This window comes from Candidozyma pseudohaemuli, assembly GCF_003013735.1.
Source record: "Candidozyma pseudohaemuli strain B12108 chromosome Unknown scaffold00009, whole genome shotgun sequence".
Lineage (NCBI taxonomy): Eukaryota > Fungi > Ascomycota > Pichiomycetes > Serinales > Metschnikowiaceae > Candidozyma > Candidozyma pseudohaemuli.
The window spans coordinates 59,725-76,014 of NW_020194443.1; the positions used below are offsets into that span (position 1 = coordinate 59,725).

The 16,290-nt window shown below is 43.3% G+C and overlaps 6 protein-coding genes across 6 annotated transcripts; 3 read left to right on the forward strand and 3 right to left on the reverse strand.

Moving 5' to 3' along the window:
• Positions 1-1,084: 1,084 nt before the first annotated feature.
• Positions 1,085-2,611, forward strand: THR4 (threonine synthase; the record flags this gene model as incomplete). The annotated part of the gene is made up of 1 exon (XM_024858791.1): positions 1,085-2,611. The coding sequence occupies one exon, from the start codon at positions 1,085-1,087 to the stop codon at positions 2,609-2,611; it is 1,527 nt and encodes a 508-aa protein (XP_024712878.1).
• Positions 2,612-4,990: 2,379 nt separating this feature from the next.
• Positions 4,991-6,856, forward strand: C7M61_003453 (uncharacterized protein; the record flags this gene model as incomplete). Its single annotated transcript, XM_024858792.1, has 2 exons — positions 4,991-5,880; positions 6,103-6,856. The coding sequence occupies 2 exons, from the start codon at positions 4,991-4,993 to the stop codon at positions 6,854-6,856; spliced, it is 1,644 nt and encodes a 547-aa protein (XP_024712879.1).
• A 695-nt stretch (positions 6,857-7,551) lies between these two features.
• On the reverse strand, positions 7,552-7,866 carry RPS25B (40S ribosomal protein eS25; the record flags this gene model as incomplete). Its single annotated transcript, XM_024858793.1, has 1 exon — positions 7,552-7,866. One exon carries the CDS (start codon positions 7,864-7,866, stop codon positions 7,552-7,554), a length of 315 nt encoding a protein of 104 aa, XP_024712880.1.
• A 277-nt stretch (positions 7,867-8,143) lies between these two features.
• On the forward strand, positions 8,144-9,175 carry C7M61_003455 (nucleoporin; the record flags this gene model as incomplete). Its single annotated transcript, XM_024858794.1, has 1 exon — positions 8,144-9,175. One exon carries the CDS (start codon positions 8,144-8,146, stop codon positions 9,173-9,175), a length of 1,032 nt encoding a protein of 343 aa, XP_024712881.1.
• A 56-nt stretch (positions 9,176-9,231) lies between these two features.
• On the reverse strand, positions 9,232-14,380 carry C7M61_003456 (acetyl-CoA hydrolase; the record flags this gene model as incomplete). The annotated part of the gene is made up of 3 exons (XM_024858795.1): positions 9,232-10,511; positions 10,824-12,306; positions 12,968-14,380. 3 exons carry the CDS (start codon positions 14,378-14,380, stop codon positions 9,232-9,234), a joined length of 4,176 nt encoding a protein of 1,391 aa, XP_024712882.1.
• A 928-nt stretch (positions 14,381-15,308) lies between these two features.
• C7M61_003457 (putative GTPase) lies at positions 15,309-15,986 on the reverse strand (the record flags this gene model as incomplete). The annotated part of the gene is made up of 1 exon (XM_024858796.1): positions 15,309-15,986. One exon carries the CDS (start codon positions 15,984-15,986, stop codon positions 15,309-15,311), a length of 678 nt encoding a protein of 225 aa, XP_024712883.1.
• Between the last annotated feature and the right edge of the window lie 304 nt (positions 15,987-16,290).

A 16,290-nucleotide genomic window follows, 5' to 3' on the forward strand; every position in this document is an offset into this window, starting at 1 on the left:
CCGCCTATAAGCATTCTCGGATCACCCATGTATGACAACAGTACAATAGAATGGAAAAGATCAAGATGCAGAAGAGACTTCTTCCTGTGAGGCGTATCTGAAAGCAAGAGGGCTAAATTGAAGGCGCTGCTCAAATTGAATTGATTAGCCGCTAACAAGGAGTCGTCTATTTTATAATGCCTTACCGGCTTCTGGAGTCTACCAGCAATGTACATGGATGACCATTCACAGATGTCCTTTTTTGCGTTCTCATAAGAGATTACCCCATACTTAACCATACGCTCACTTCCATTGCCAGTAGACATCGAGACATACGGGTTGAAATATACCCCCGCACCCCAATTTTGGACCTTTTGAATCGAATCTATCCCCAAAGCTTTAATGGCTGAATAATGACTGGGGAATCTAGCCAAGTTTGCTTTATGGAACTCTTTGGTGTTTTCGGCGATTATGATCACATCCACCTGCGGTTTTGAATCACCGTAGCCGTCTTGGGGCATAACACCAGAACCATATCCAAACATAGCTTTCACATTATCAGAGTCAATGGATGACATGATGCTCTCAATGCCTGAGGATCGTGTACTCCTGCTATACTGGTTAGATACATCAATAGCTGTGCCCAGTTGGTGATAACTTTTCACACCGTTAGAAAGGGAGTTATAATGCGACCTTCGAAGAAACCGGCGAATCAAGGGCCTACCATAACTCATTTGAGACGAGTTGTAGAACACCATGTCACCATTGAAGCCGGGATTGTATGCATCCGGGATAAATTTTCAGCTCACATTTATGGCGATAGCTCACTCGGTATACAGTACACAACGAGCATGAAATCGTTCCTGGACCCGGGACAATGTACTCCACTATAGGAAGCGGCGCAGTTAGGCTCATTCAGTTCAAAAAAATTGAAATAGATCTCTGTTTCATCATTTCGTGAATCTAAAGTCGATTCAATAATCCTGTATATTGACTTGTTATCAGGTCTTCAATCACGTGCCGGTGACTCAACATACTTGATGAAAAAATATCGTTTATCAAAATTCGTGAAATAGTGCCGCGGGACTTTCTCTTTACTTTCGATATGAGCTCTGCTTCTTACAGATCAACACGTTCCGCTCTGGAGGAATCCTTATCGTTTGAGGATGTTGTCATGACGGGTTTGGCCCATGACGGTGGTCTCTTTGTCCCATCCTCAATTCCGACCTTAGACAAAGGTTTTATTGAAGACTGGAAGAATCTCGATTTTCAACAGTTGGCTTTTAAAATTATGAGATTATACATTTCGACCACCGACATCCCAGATAATGACCTCAGTATTTTGATTGAAAAGTCCTACTCGACATTTAGGGAACCAGAGGTCACCCCACTCAAAACATTGGATGCTGATAAGCAGATCTTTCTTTTAGAATTATTTCACGGTCCCACATACGCTTTTAAGGATGTGGCTTTACAATTTGTGGGAAATCTTTTTGAATACTTTTTGGAGAAACGCAATAAGCTGGTGTCTGAAGAGACCAAAAAACAGAGAATCACAGTGGTAGGTGCAACATCTGGTGACACTGGTTCTGCTGCCATCTACGGTTTGCGTGGCAAGAAAAATGTGTCTGTGTTCATATTGTACCCTACAGGTCGTGTTTCACCAATTCAGGAAGAGCAAATGACGACAGTGGAGGATCTGAATGTACATACACTTTCAGTGAAAGGTACCTTCGATGACTGTCAAGACATTGTCAAACAGATATTTGGCGACAGAGATTTCGACAAGAAGTACAGTGTTGGTGCTGTGAATTCTATCAATTGGGCTCGTATTTTGGCCCAGATGACATATTACTTTTACTCGTATTTCCAACTCATGAAATTGGTTGGCAGTTCTGACGGGAAGAAAGTTCGATTTGTTGTCCCATCTGGAAATTTCGGTGATATTCTCGCGGGATTTTATGCCAAGTCAATGGGATTACCTGTCGACAAGTTGATAATTGCCACGAACGAGAATGACATTTTGGACAGATTCTTGAAGCATGGCAGGTATGAAAGGAGCGGTGAGGTGAAAGCCACGTATTCCCCGGCCATGGATATTCTCATCTCCTCGAATTTTGAGAGATTGTTGTGGTACTACATCCGCCAAAATCTCACAAAGCAAGATGACAAGGAAGCAGGAAGGATTCTCAACTCTTGGATGTCACAATTGAAGTCAGATGGATCATTCACAGCCGACGCCTCTGTGGTGGAACAAGCGAGAAGCGATTTTGACTCCAATCGAGTGAGCGACGAAGAAACAATTGAGACAATCAAAAATATCTACGATGCTCATCCGTCAAAATACGTGTTGGATCCTCATTCCGCTATTGGTGTCAGGACTTCACTTTCATTTGCCGCGAAAGACCCCGAAAGAAACGCTAACTATATATCTTTGGCTACGGCTCATCCGGCTAAATTTGCTGAGGTTGTCGACAAAGCTTTACTGGCTGTTGAAGGCTATTCTTTTGAGAGAGATGTTCTCCCTACCGAACTTAAGGCTTTATCGACGAAGAAAAAGCGCATCTCATTAGTCGACGAGGCGTCCGTTGAAAAAGTCAAGGAGATTATAGTGGAGAAGTTGGGCGAGTGATTTTGGACACATGGTTTTCTCCACTTTGAAGTTTTATCTCCCCATTTTCGATGACCGCTCTATATCCAGTCTTCTCTAAAATAGAATCATCCACAACTTGCTTGGCCTCTAATCTGGCGATTAATTCCTGATTACTCTGGTTATTCTCCAACGCATATTTGATGCAAACGATGGAATATTCCTTCAAAAAAGGATTATAGTCGTCAATAATGCAGTTTGACAAGATTATTTCAAGAATGTGTGACTCTCGCAATTTATTTTGCACCCTCGGATCTTTGAAACAAAGGTATCCAATGTTCTCCATGCAAAGTGACTTGACGTTTGGATAAACGACACCTTCTCGCCTCGAACTGGACTCATTTCGAAGCGATTTGACGGCGCACTTCTGGTGCGTCTCCTTGAGAAGTCTTCCTAACGTTTCAACAATCTCATCTTTATGATCTACTGCAGCAGCTGATTGAAGAATGTGAGACATAATGTCGAGGACTGAGGTGGTTTGATTATTAATAGCCTCTATTGTCCCGATCGCTGTGGCGGCATCGAGGATCCTTATTGTCTCTTCCGTCACAAGCAATAACATGCTTCTAGTCCACTTCAAATATTTAAAAATCGTTGGACTCAAATTGGAGTCCGAAGTGAGAACGAGTTGGCAAGCTTTAATGAAAGCGGTAAACGACTCAACGGTATGGGTCTTCTGATAATTGAGTGAAAATTCCACAAAACTATCGTGAGAAATGATGGCCAACATAATGTGAATGAAATTCTCATCAAAAATCGAAAGCTTTGATTTCTTCTGAAGATGGTTTGTTTTCTCGATCAACATATCTAGCAATGAAGTGTCTGCCATTGCCATTATGTGCATGCTGAAATCAGCTTCTGCACTCCAATTTTTAAGAAAAATTGTAAAAGGATGAAGGAATTCGGAGGACCTCCAAGCTTTGTGAGTTGCGTTCAAGGCGAGAAATGTTTCCGTATAATCGTTGATGCCTTCAAAATCGAGATCATTGTTCAGCAAGTTTGCTAATAATTCCATATATGAATTGAGAGTTTTGCTACCCCAACACTGTAGGGTTTGCGTTTGATACAGCAGAATCCTATTCCAATGCAAACAGAAACACTCCAATGTCATATAAGCATCGACGGACGAGTTGATCAGTATATTTCTCAAGAATATCACCAAACCTCTTTGTACCCTCAAGAGCATGATGCACCTAGATTCATCTTCTGTATCACACTCCGCTTTCAAGATATCATGAATGGTATTCCTGTCATGCAAGGAAAGCTTTAATTCACCGGTCGATTCCTCCGCAGTAATCGCAATCAAAGAACGTAAGACCTCGAGCAACTTCTCCAATCGATTGGGCTCGCTTAATTGGCTCCATATTGACACAGCGCGTCGAACATGGGTATTCAAGTCGTCGCTCATCGCACTAGATTAATTCTACGTGCCGTTTTCAATATTAAACGCATCACATAAACGGTTTTTCGGGAGCGGGTATCGGATAATGGAAGTTGGTTTTTTATGTGCAGTATGCAAATGATAGCTCTGATTTTCTACTTCCATGGCTCTCCTTTGTTGAACTTGGCAGTAGTTTTTGTTCCTGGCGACAAACTTCTATTTTTTTTTTTTTCTTTTTGCCGTCGAGTCAAAAACTAGGCCATAATAGATGGTTACAAGTGGGCAGTTGAGATCATATTGGTAAGAGAAGTGGTAATGGAGCGCGTGACATTCCATGCCAGCATCGCTGCCGAGGTTTCAATTCTTGCAGTCAGACCACTGGGTCCTTCATAAAACCATAAGCGAAGTGAGCCATTAAGCATAACACGACTTACGGCTCGGGCCCCTTAAGCTCCGAAGCATTTCAACCTTTGCCAATAAAAGTAAGCACGATGCTGTAACTGGTTATCTCATAAAAACAATTCAGTATGAATAGCAAGGCTTCACAAAAAACAATGAGCAACAATCACTCGGCTTATCGGCGCAAAGGTGTATGTACGGGTCTGCGAGGGAAAGTTTATCTCCTATTCTATGAGTTCCTGCATTATATGATCACGGTGGTTCCGATCGATCCACAGCCCGATAGAAGTCGTCTTATGTAGCACCTGATCGCGACACCTACCTTCCTCGTTCTATTGCTCCTTTAAGACTTGGTCACTATCCTCTCTGGAAACTCACCACTATTTATCGATAAGTGAGACTGTTCTTTTCTTGTGGAATAAGGCAAGCAACTGTCTCAGATCAGCTTTCACGAGGAGAACTGCGCCTAAAGCTTCATATTTGCTCCTCAGTTTGTTCTTTCTGAGCAATACGACTCTTTTCAAATTTCAGCTTTTCAGAAATAAGCGTCTTTTTTTAATTCATAGAGAGATACATCAACGATGATTCGAGTCCCGAACCTCCCTAGTCTAAGTTGCGGACAGCAGGAGTCGGTTCTTTGGAAAGAAGACCATGAGGTTCATAACGCGGGTCCAGTATCTGCCTCAAAGTTTCTGGAGTCGGAGTCTCTGGAGAGTGAGCTTGATTTGACAAGTTTACTCTCAACAGCTACTCTCGATGATGCTAATAGTGTGCCGCTTACTACGCCCACGACGCATTCCACACACGAGTCAACTGCATCTCTTAGCCATAATCGGCATCATTCATTTGACCCATTAGCACAACAGCCAGATTATCTGTGTCAGGAACAATATTTGCAGATTGTGGAACCTACTCCCGTGTTCCCACCTCAGTATCACACCTTGCCACCAGGAGGCTGTCCTAGATTTCCAGTACTGGATAACGCTCATCCCTCTGATGACTTACCATCTTACACACCTGCGGCCTACAAAATTGGAATCGTTGCTCGCAAGATTGAGTGGGTATCCCCGTTCCAACCAGCGTCTAGTCGATCGTGGAAGAACGTGATCATAGAGCTTAACTCAACGCAGGTAAACATATATCGCATTCCCTCACATCTTGAGTCTTACATCATGAGCTTTTGCCGTTTAGAGGAGCAAAATTGCGAACCAAAAGTTCTTCACAAAGACCTTTTAACGTCACAATTCACGACGCCGAAAGACATATCTTTTTTCTCTCTCTGTGTTCAGCTAGGCATCTTAGCAAAGACACGGGGTAAGGACGAAGCTCAAGGTTCTGCTTCAAAATTCGCAAAGCCAGATTTCCAGCTGCGCCTTCTCAGATCTTACAGCCTTTTACATGCGAAGGTGGGGCTAGCGAGCGACTACTCTAAAAAGCCGAATGTTCTTAGACTTCGTCTAGAGAACGAACAGTTACTCTTACACTTCTTTCTGACACGGGATTTAATCGAATGGCATCTCGGTCTCTCCGTTGGCCAGGATGTTGCTGCAGACATCCTGGAAAGGGAAGCGCCAAAATACAGAACCGTTCCTCGTCGGCGGAGAGGACAGAGTTGCTCGCTAAGTAACGCATCAAATCACAGCCTTCAACGCAATAGGCGGATGAGATCTAGCTCGATGCCAAGCACTACAAGCGGGTTTCGAAGCACGTTTTTCCATGTCAAGCAGCGTATCAGTCCCAGCAATCCTATCGAACGGGGTTTTAGTGCTACAACAAACCGCCTATCCTCTCAGGGCAGCTCAGATGCTAAGGAGGCAGCTGCGAATGAGGACAGTAATGAAACAAGCATCTCAGACAAGCTGGCACAGCCTTTGGACGATGGAAACGAAGATATTAGTAACTTGAGCGATCTCCACCGCTCAGACGAAGATGATGAAGATGAGGATGACGAAGATGACGAGGTCGACGGTGACATGGATGTTGGTGATCGCATTGATATTCCAACGTACGATCCACTACAAGCAGCGCCATTGAAGAAATCTTCAGATATAGAGGAGGCCGATTTGAACGAAAAACCCTTTGTCATTCCCGAAAGTTCTGAAAGTGAACGAAGATTTTTGAAAAATTGCATCAAGTGTATAAAGCCCTTGTGCTTTGATGAACCTTGGATAAACAAGACATTAGTTAAAGCAACCTACATGTCTCCTGTCGATATGAGATATTATGGGAACCAAGCTGGATTAAAGCAAAGAGCAGATGAAACAACAGGGATCTTTACGAATGTTTCGCCCGATATATCGGCTAAAGGCAATTTCCCGAGAAGAAAAAGATGTCTTTCTTTCACGAAACATCATGGCTCCGGTCAGTCTCCACCTGTTTGCACACCTAGTCACAAATTGCGGGAATATGTCGTTGGCTCGCATCTGCTAGTTCCCAGGGAGCTTTGAGATCAACGTTTATGATCGGCGTGCTTTCTCTTGCATTGCAATTGCTTGTTTGAGGAAAGAATCTATCATGATTTGGCTCACCTGAGATTGGAATATTGATGATAATGAATTTAGAAGCGGATTTTTAAAGCGGTATTGTAGATGAAGGTTCACTTGAGTTATCGGTAATTGTCCACAATCAGGTTTTACTGAGGTGAAGGTCCATTCATTCTCGAGGTGGTCAAATACCAATGACGAAAGAACTCTGGAGAAGACACGCTCGTCTTTGCGGCAGTCAACATCGCATACCATATGCTCATCATAATCATGCCATCCAATAGAAAAACCAGCCTTATTAGGCAATTTGGTCGTTGGGTCAAGATCTTGAACGAAGGAATCATTCACAAACGGTATGAATGTTTTGTAATTTGTAACATCGGAAACAACATCAAAAATCACGCTCTTATGAATGGTGACACGCCTCGACAAGCGATATGTATGTATAGGGTTGAGCGACGATGGAAAAGAGACAAACGACCGCTTCTGGATAGTTCGTGTAAATGAAAGCAACATCTATGGCTCCTCCAGTACTGTTCGCCAAAAGAGTTCTTACCACGAGATTTTATCTACGCGGAGAATTGGGGTTGGACGCCTACGCTACGTATGGGTGTGCAGTTCTCAAATTTACAACGAATTTATTAAATCGATTGAAGTCATTAGGCACGAGTGTAGATAGCTTGCTTAGAGTGCTTGGAAACGGGCTTGATGACACCGTCGTCCTCCAAATGTCTCAAGGCAATTCTGGCCAAGGAGCCACCAATCTTCAATCTGTCAACCAAAACGGAGACAGACACGAACTTGAAGCCGGGGACTTCCTTCATGATTCTGTCGTACTTCTCTTGGTCCAAGATGACAACGTGCTGAGCCTTGTCCTTGACCTTACCCTTGTTCCACTTCTTCTTACCTTTCTTACCACCAGCCAAAGCAGCAGCAGCCTTGGCGGCCTTAGTTTGTTGGATCTTTGGGGCCATCTTTTTTGTTAGTATAGTTCGTCAAAGTCCTGGTTGCTTCGAGGAGGACAGAGTGGTTCACACTTTCGATCTTGATTCACATACCTTTCTACTGTTGTTGCAGTTCTAGGAGAGAAGGAGAATTCGAAGAGAAGATTTTTTGCAAGAGGTGGACTTCGCACCTAGTCACGTGAAATCTAGTGGATCCCAAACCTAGATGATCGCTCGTGATAGTAGGGCTATAGCCCTATTCAAAGCGCGCAACCATCCATCCAATGTCACGAATAGATTCCAGCTAATGGTGAAACGAGTGGCCGAAGAACAGCTTGCAAAAGACACAGCTTTAGATGAAGCCGAGGTGATTGAAGCCCCATCTTTGGCATCTGAAGATGTGCTAGCTCAGAGAAAAATCTTGAAACCTCGTGGAAGAAACTTTCAATTTCAAAAACCACCAAATAGTTTGCATGCAACCAAGACTGCTAAAGTTTTGGCATTAAATCAACAGTTCAAGCAATCGATTCAAGAAGCGGTCGATGCGGATGCTTTGGACCTCACACCTATTGCATTGAAGTATGTGGAGTACCACAAAAGTCTTGCGATGCAAAATAGTCTCACGTCAGACCGTCAGCAAGCGCTGTCAGGCTCAAGTAACTCAATTCCGAAGCTTCCCCAAAAAGCATCAACTGCAACATTATTCCACAATTCGAAATTCAAACTCCATGATACTATTTCCAATAATAGTTCCAACGGTGAGGGTCCAGCATTTACATTCAATAAGACGATCAGCGATCCTATATTCAAACTAGACAGCCACAATAAACCTTCAACAACATCGGAAGGGCCGTCACAAAACCTTCAGTCTACTGGTGATGTACTTAATACCTCGACCTCACAAAAAGCAAATGATGATGACTCCTATGAAGAGCCCTCAGGAGGTAATAGTCCAGTTTTTGAGCCTGTAACGAAATTGACGCAGAAGGTTGACAGCGTTATTACGGGCGAGGAAGAGGAATCATTGTTGTTCGCTTGTAAAAGCAAGGTCTTTCTTCTCAACACCCACAATAAGCAAGAACCTTACACCAACGTTGGTGTAGGTGAGTTAAAAGTGCTTCAATCGGAGAAGAGATGTCGAATTTTAGTACGCTCCGAGGGCAGTTCGAGAGTTATTCTTAATGCGCTTTTGTTATCTGAAGTCAATTACGTGACGACTGGAACGAACATCAAGGTCCCATCAGCGAATCAGGATGGTAGCTTCCTGATATATTTGGTGAGAGTCAAGACAACCTCTTTAGCTGAAGAAGTCTGTCAACTTCTCAATCAAAAAAAATAGCGAGCTTTTTATTGAGTGCCTCTATATTTCTCTGTAGCAGCTATATACAAGATGTTCTAAGGCTTCTCGTCCTTAAAGTTGAAGAACTTCCCTAGGATATTCTTAATGCTTTCCAATTTAGATGTGTGAGCTAACTCGTCTGTAGATTCTTTCAGTGCACCGAAGTTAGGTTGGTCATGAGAACTCTCTGGCGTCGCGCTCTCAGCGGTCTTCTCTGCGAAAGAGTCCGCCAAAGCTTCGAGCAAGGCTTTTTGCAATGGTGTTGTCGGTACAGGTGTTTTGACATTGAGATTGATCACCATATCTCCTCTATTTTCCATGTTTCTGTTAATTGGAACACCTTTTTGTGGGACGGTAAGCTTTCTTCCTGATTGCACGCCTGATCTGACTTTTAATTTTACATTTTGACCATCGATTGTGGGTACGATAATCTCTCCTCCTAAGGCAGCTGTGGTCATTGGAATTTCACGCGTTATTGTGATGTCGTTATTTTCTCTGGCGAAAACGGGGTCTCTCTTAACATGTACGCGAACTATGAGATCGCCATGAACGATTTGGCTGTAGGGATCTTTGGATGCGAATGGGGCGTCACCGCCACCTGGGATCCGTAATCGAGAACCATCTGCTATACCACATGGCAAATCCACCAGTTTCGATTTCGGAACCTCTTTCACACCTGCGCCATTGCAGCTCGAACACTCATCTGCTTTATTGATTACAACTCCAGAGCCGGCGCATTTTGAGCATGTAGATGCCATATGAAATCCACCTATTATGTGGGTCGTTTGACCTGTGCCATGGCAGCTGGTACAAGTCGTTTTCTTCTTGCCCGTTTTGAGTCCTGAGCCTGAGCAGCTGACACAAGAATCAACTGCTTTATAATTCAAGTTGATTTTAGTCCCGAAAATAGATTCTCGAAACGAAATTGACTTAAGGACTTCAATGTTGTCGCCAACATGCCTCGTTACAAAAGGGCTTTGACCACCGGAGCCTCGAGCATTTCCACTGCCGGTAAATGCTTGCTTGAAGAGATCTTCGAAATCAAAACCCATTCCCCCAAACGGATTACCTTGCCCACCACCAAATGGGTTACCCGAATGTGATGCAAAAGGATTACCCCCGAAAGGATTGGCATTACCATTTGCATCAAACCCAGCTGCACCGAATTGATCATATTGTGAACGCTTTTCCTTATTGCTGAGGAGCTCGTAAGACTCTTGGATCTTGTGAAACCGCTTTTCTGAATCTTTATCTTTGTTCACATCGGGATGATACTTTTTCACAAGTTGATAATAGGCTTTCTTGATATCAGATGAGCTTGCAGACTTCTCTACCCCTAGGACTTTGTAGGGATCAAAGCTGATACATCTAGCTGCACTGGAATGAAAGCTCTTGATTCCATAGTGAGGTGAAAGCTTTGTCGCTTGTAAGCAAAACCTCCTTAAATTCGTACTGAATAACATCCCTGGTGACCAAATGCCTTTGCGAGTCTAACTGACTTGGACAGTAAAATCTTCTAGAAAGAACTACGTCACGTGCGCGCTTATTCTCGCGAGTTGCCTGCCAAATTTATTTGTGTCATAGGCTATCTATAAGAACTGATATCTGAGATCCAGTAACTAATCCCAGGAATCTAATTTCATAGTACCATTTGCTTGCAAATTCAAATGCATCTTGAATGCATTTTGTAAAATGTGTGGCTCGTGCAAACATTTGGCCTTCTCGGCATAGAAACATGCCCTATCGAAATAGTCTCTGAGCTGGTCTTTATAGTCAGGATGAGAGCACTTTTCGATAATTTCCACTGCCCTTTCCCTAGGGCACATACCTCTAAGGTCGGCTAGACCTTGTTCCGTCACAATCACATCGAGATCATGCTCCGTCTGATCAACATGAGTAGCAAATGGAACAATGCATGAGACTCCGGTAGAATCTGTCTTCGACGGTCTTGCGGACGGGGTATGCATGATCGAAAGTTTAGCATTTCTCAAAAAGTCGGCAGAACCTCCGAGACCATTAAGCATTCTTGATCCCATCACATTTGTAGAGTTCGCGTGTGCATACATATCCACTTCCACTGGTGTATTCATGGCGATGACTCCGAGTCGCCTGATGATTTCGGGCGAGTTGGAAACCACTTGTGACCTCAAACATAATTTCTTTGAGAACTCATCCCAATGTTTGTCAAATCTCTCGAATCCTGCCTCAGTCAAGCGAATAGAGGTTGCGGTTGCAAAATCTAAGCTTCCGGACGCGAAAAAATCTAAAAATGAATCTTGCAAAACTTCTGTCCAGACAGAGAGGTTCTTGAAATTGGACTCTGCCAATCCTTCCACGACAGCGTTTGCAATGTTTCCGATACCAGATTGTAATGGTAAAAGGTTTTTTGGAAGCCTCCCCATTTTCACTTCGTGCTCAAAAAACTCAATAAGGTGAGCTCCGATCTGTTGTGAAGAAGCGTCCGAGGGGGTGTTTGGTGGGACTTTGTCTCTCGTAGTCGACTCCACAATGGCAACGACTCTAGAGGGGTCAACTGGAATAGAAGTGCGACCCACTCTGTAGTCAGCGGTAACGTGAGGGTAAGGTGGCCTGAAGGGTGGGTTCAATGGCAAATCTATATCATGAATTCCCTCGAAAGACGGAGTCTTTGTATTCACTTCAATTATGATCTTGTCGGACACAGACAACATCTCTGGGGAGGCACCAACCGCGGGACCGGGTACAATAGAGCCATCCTCCTTGATGGCAGTTGCTTCGATTATAGTGAAGTCAAGAAGATCATTGCTCTTCTCCTTCGTATAGAACCCGTAGGTTAAATCTTGAGGAAACATCGACAAGTGCTTATCAAAGAACTTGGTTCTGCCTTCATTGATCGCCTTTGCAATTGGTTTCCCTACTTGATGAGGGGATCTGCGTAAAATCATGGAATTATCTGCCCATCTAGACTCTTCAGGGCCAGCGGACGCGCCAACAAAAAGATTGAAAGCAAGCTTTCCTTGCAAACTATTCTTCTCAACATGGTTCACTAACGCCGCAGGTATCACCTTCGGCGCACCCACTCCAGTAAAACCAGACCAACCCAAGTATTGGCCGTGCTTGAACAATTCGATGCATTCCTCCGGTTTACGCAACTTTTGTAGGTACGGAGCATACCGAACACGCTGCTTTAATATCGACGACATGTGAATTTATATTGCTTATGGCTCTTGCGAACTTTAACTTTCTCTAGTCAAGTGCTTCTAAATAGAATATGAGCAAGGAATGTGTGCAGTTAAATACATCGCCCTAAGCGAGACCGAGGGGTCTGGCGTTGGCATATGCAGGTGGTGAACAACAAGATGCGCGGGCAGGAGTTTTGGGTAAGCCAACAAAATTTCGCTATGACGATGCGAGGGGTCGGAATCTCTATTTGTGGCATTGATATGGGCGAACTATTATATTGCGACTGTGAGTAAAGAAGTGATGAGAATTTTCCTAGGATTCTCATGAATGAACTCTTCCACGGATTCGGACCGGATAAATGCAACCTGTATAAATCACCGGAGACTGTTGAATTTTCTCGGAGCGGTTAAGACACCCATTTCTTGTGATTCGAATTCGACCAAGGTAGAACTAAAACTTAGCGATCAAACTCATCGGTAAATCAATTTCTGGCCTCCTCTTCAACATCAAGCTCATCAAATTATCTTTATCTCTACTAGAATTGGGGAAAAGGCACGCCTACCCACTCTTCGAATGTCGCATTGATCTCGCAAAACGGCTTTGTGCATATTTCCTCGGCTCTTCGACAACTTCGGACTCGTCGGTCGATCGCTCCTTCAACGCCATCCTCTTTTTCAACAACATATAGTCATTCTCAATCTCCGATGTAAAAAAGCTTTCAGGGTCACCCAGAACGGTATCCAGTCTTTCGATCACCTTGTCTTCTATCACCTTCGTTGACCCTTGAGCGATATCTGACTTGCGAGCGACATTTTCCGTCTCGGAGTTTGAGTCCAGCATTTTGTCCCCCAATTCGCTGCCCTCAAGAGAACAGAGATCGGTCACGTTATCGATAATTGGACCCGAGGGACACTCTTCTGTGTTATAAAGAGCATTGTAATATCCTTGCACAAGCTTTAACATCTCATTTTCAGTATTGTTCGCTAGGAATGATTGATTCTCGTGCGTCAAAGCACTATCGTACATCTCAATCTGATCTTTGAGAAATGGTCTCTCAGTTGGCCTTTCCACTATTTCTTCCTTCACCACACTATCAGGATTTGAGAACCTGTGAGCGTCATCGCTTGAACGCCCCGAGTTCTCCCTCCTGAATCTCAGTATTTTACCGCGGTTTTCATCAACTTCCTCTGCTATTGTTTTGATATGGAGGGTATCATCAAACCTCACTGTTTTTTCACCTTTTGGCGAGCTTGTCTTTTTAGCCAGACCAAGCTTTCGGAGCTCCTCCTTTAGTCTTTTTTCGATTGAGCCGTGAGCTGGAATTAGGGACATTCCATTCCCAAAGAGCACGTTGTCCGCGTACGAATCATCACTGTCATTGTCGTCAGAAACATTGGACTCTTCCTCTAGATCCTTAGGCCCATTTAGAATATATTCGTCGTAATCGGAAGCGTCTGCATCACCCTCATTGGCTTGGTTATCAGATAGTTCTTGCGCTAGCACCTCAAACTCTATAATATTGGAATTACTGGAGTCAAATTGGCCTGGAATATGGGTTGAGTCCTTTCCTCCGTTCCTTTCACGTTTTATCTGTCTGCTTGTTTGTGAATCTCGGAGAGAGTGGGCATTAAGACTTGAAGGACGGGAATCGTGGAGCTCTTCGATGCTCTTGCCATTCAAAGTTGCACGTATGATGTCACCATTATCATCAAGCTCCTCCAATATCTCAACTGCATGTGCCTCGGTGTCGTGATGAGCGGCATCAGCAGGGATATCAGAGCTTGTTTTCAATTCTGCATAATGCTGGTGATGAGCTAACTTCTTCACTAGTCTCCGTTGGAAGTTCTCGAGCATTCGTAGAGAATCGGACTTACTTGCTTTGATGAAGTGTGACGAGCCAATGGGAACTAAGCAGTCGGGATGTGTGTTTGTTGAGTTTTCAATAGCAAGCTTGCTTTCGACGATTTTTCTTAATCTTTCTGCTATGACATTGGCTTCGATTTGTAACTTATAGGTATTTCTAGTTTCATTCGTCAGTAACATGTTTCTCAAAACTTGCACACCTTCGATGCGCGCTTGCAATGAGGTCGGATTCCTGCTCTCCCCATGGCGATCCAATCGACTTCATCTGACACTGTTGTTTTACGAATGTATCATTAAATATATGAATATATATATATATATATATATATAGTGTGATCATCATAGAACATAGTTCACATAATTAAACCTATATTCGTTTCTGCATTCCCTTCTAGATTTGCTGAGTGAGAGCCACATTATATAATATATAAATTGATATCCTTCGCTATCGTTGCACTGACTTGCCTTTCACTTTTTGGAACTTGAAACCGAAAAGGTCAATTGTATGATACGAGCTTGGAAAGTGCCCCGATTCTAATTTACCTCAACTTGAATCCCCCGATTTTATGCTTTTCGCGCTCAAACTCAACAAGTTAGAAGAACCAATTAAAAGTCACTTTTCCTAGACATGGCGCCACTGCCTCTTGAAATAGCTGTAAAAGCTCTTCAACGTCTCAAGAAAGAGAAAGAGTCTTACATCAAAGAGTTAAAAGGACAGGAAATCGAACTAGAGTCTTTAAAAAACAGGAATGCGGACGAGATTTTATTAAAAAAACACACCGAGGTATGCGAGGAGACCAAACGGATGCTACCAGAATTGGATAGTAAAATAAAACTTCACACGGAGAGGTTATTAAGTCTTCTCAAAACATACCCTAATGACGAGTATGCTCAAGAGGCGAATGTGGTTTTGCAATGAACGCTACGTACATCTTCAACATAGTCATCAAATTCCCTCCTGAAATTTCGAGACCTAAGAAGAGTATTTTCAAATACTTACCTATTCAATGCACGTGACAGAATTCAAGAGTAGTTGCAGAGAGTTCCATCCATCGTTAGTCCGAACGATTTTTTAAAGAAGCAAAGCCGATATTTCTATCGCGATAGTCTAATCATGTTCTTTCAAATGGTCAAACATTTCTGTCTGTGGTAAAGCGTCGTAATGTGCTTTGTGATCGATCCAACGCTCTTGCAAAGTCACGTCTTCCTTATTATGTAGTCTCACTCTCGATGCATCGTGCCAAACTGAATCACCACCTATCTCGCTTGTTCCATGAATGTACCCATTCGTCTGATCAATCTTCTCGAGTAAGTTGATCATCGATTGTTTGTCTTCAACAGCTAACACCTCGTAGGTGACAAGCCCGAAATCTTCCACCATGTCCGCTATGCATTCTGTAAGCTTCATGAAATTTCCACCGAGCCTCCTATCCAGCTCACTTTCGATTTTTGGTAGAAGAAGCTGAAGATCTTGCACCTTAACATAAAAGTCAAGTGGGAACTCTAACGAGTTATACTCGGCTAATTTGTCAATTTTTGAGATTACATTAATCTGAGGTAAACCAAGCTGCAACATAGATCGTAAACTCAAGAGTGTAATGGATATATATTGGGATGCAGATGTCAAGTAAATGGAGTCGATCAAAGAGACGACACATAATCTAGCACTGTGTTCACTGGATAGTTTGCCGAAAATGCGGTACAATGATTCTTGATGTGTAAAAACCTCAACTTGTCCGGGGCAATCGAAAAGAAGGTAGCTTCCAGACCTACTTAGTTTAGCCATGGAAGATATCAATAAGTCATCATCCACAAGAGTTTCAAGTGCGTGTAGTAGAGCTCCGTTGGGTCCTAATCCACTTTCTTTCATGATCGCTTCACAGGAGATAAAGTCACGTATATCAAGGGCACAGTTCGGGTAGACCTGGTACTCATTTGCTGGATCTAGATTGACTATAGAACACTTTCGACCTAGTGCGGACAAAAATTGGAACATACCATAGCAGTAAGTCGATTTGCCCGATCCAGGGGGACCTATCACCACTTGGCCAAACATGTGTATTCAAGTTACAACCCCACGGATAAGAGCA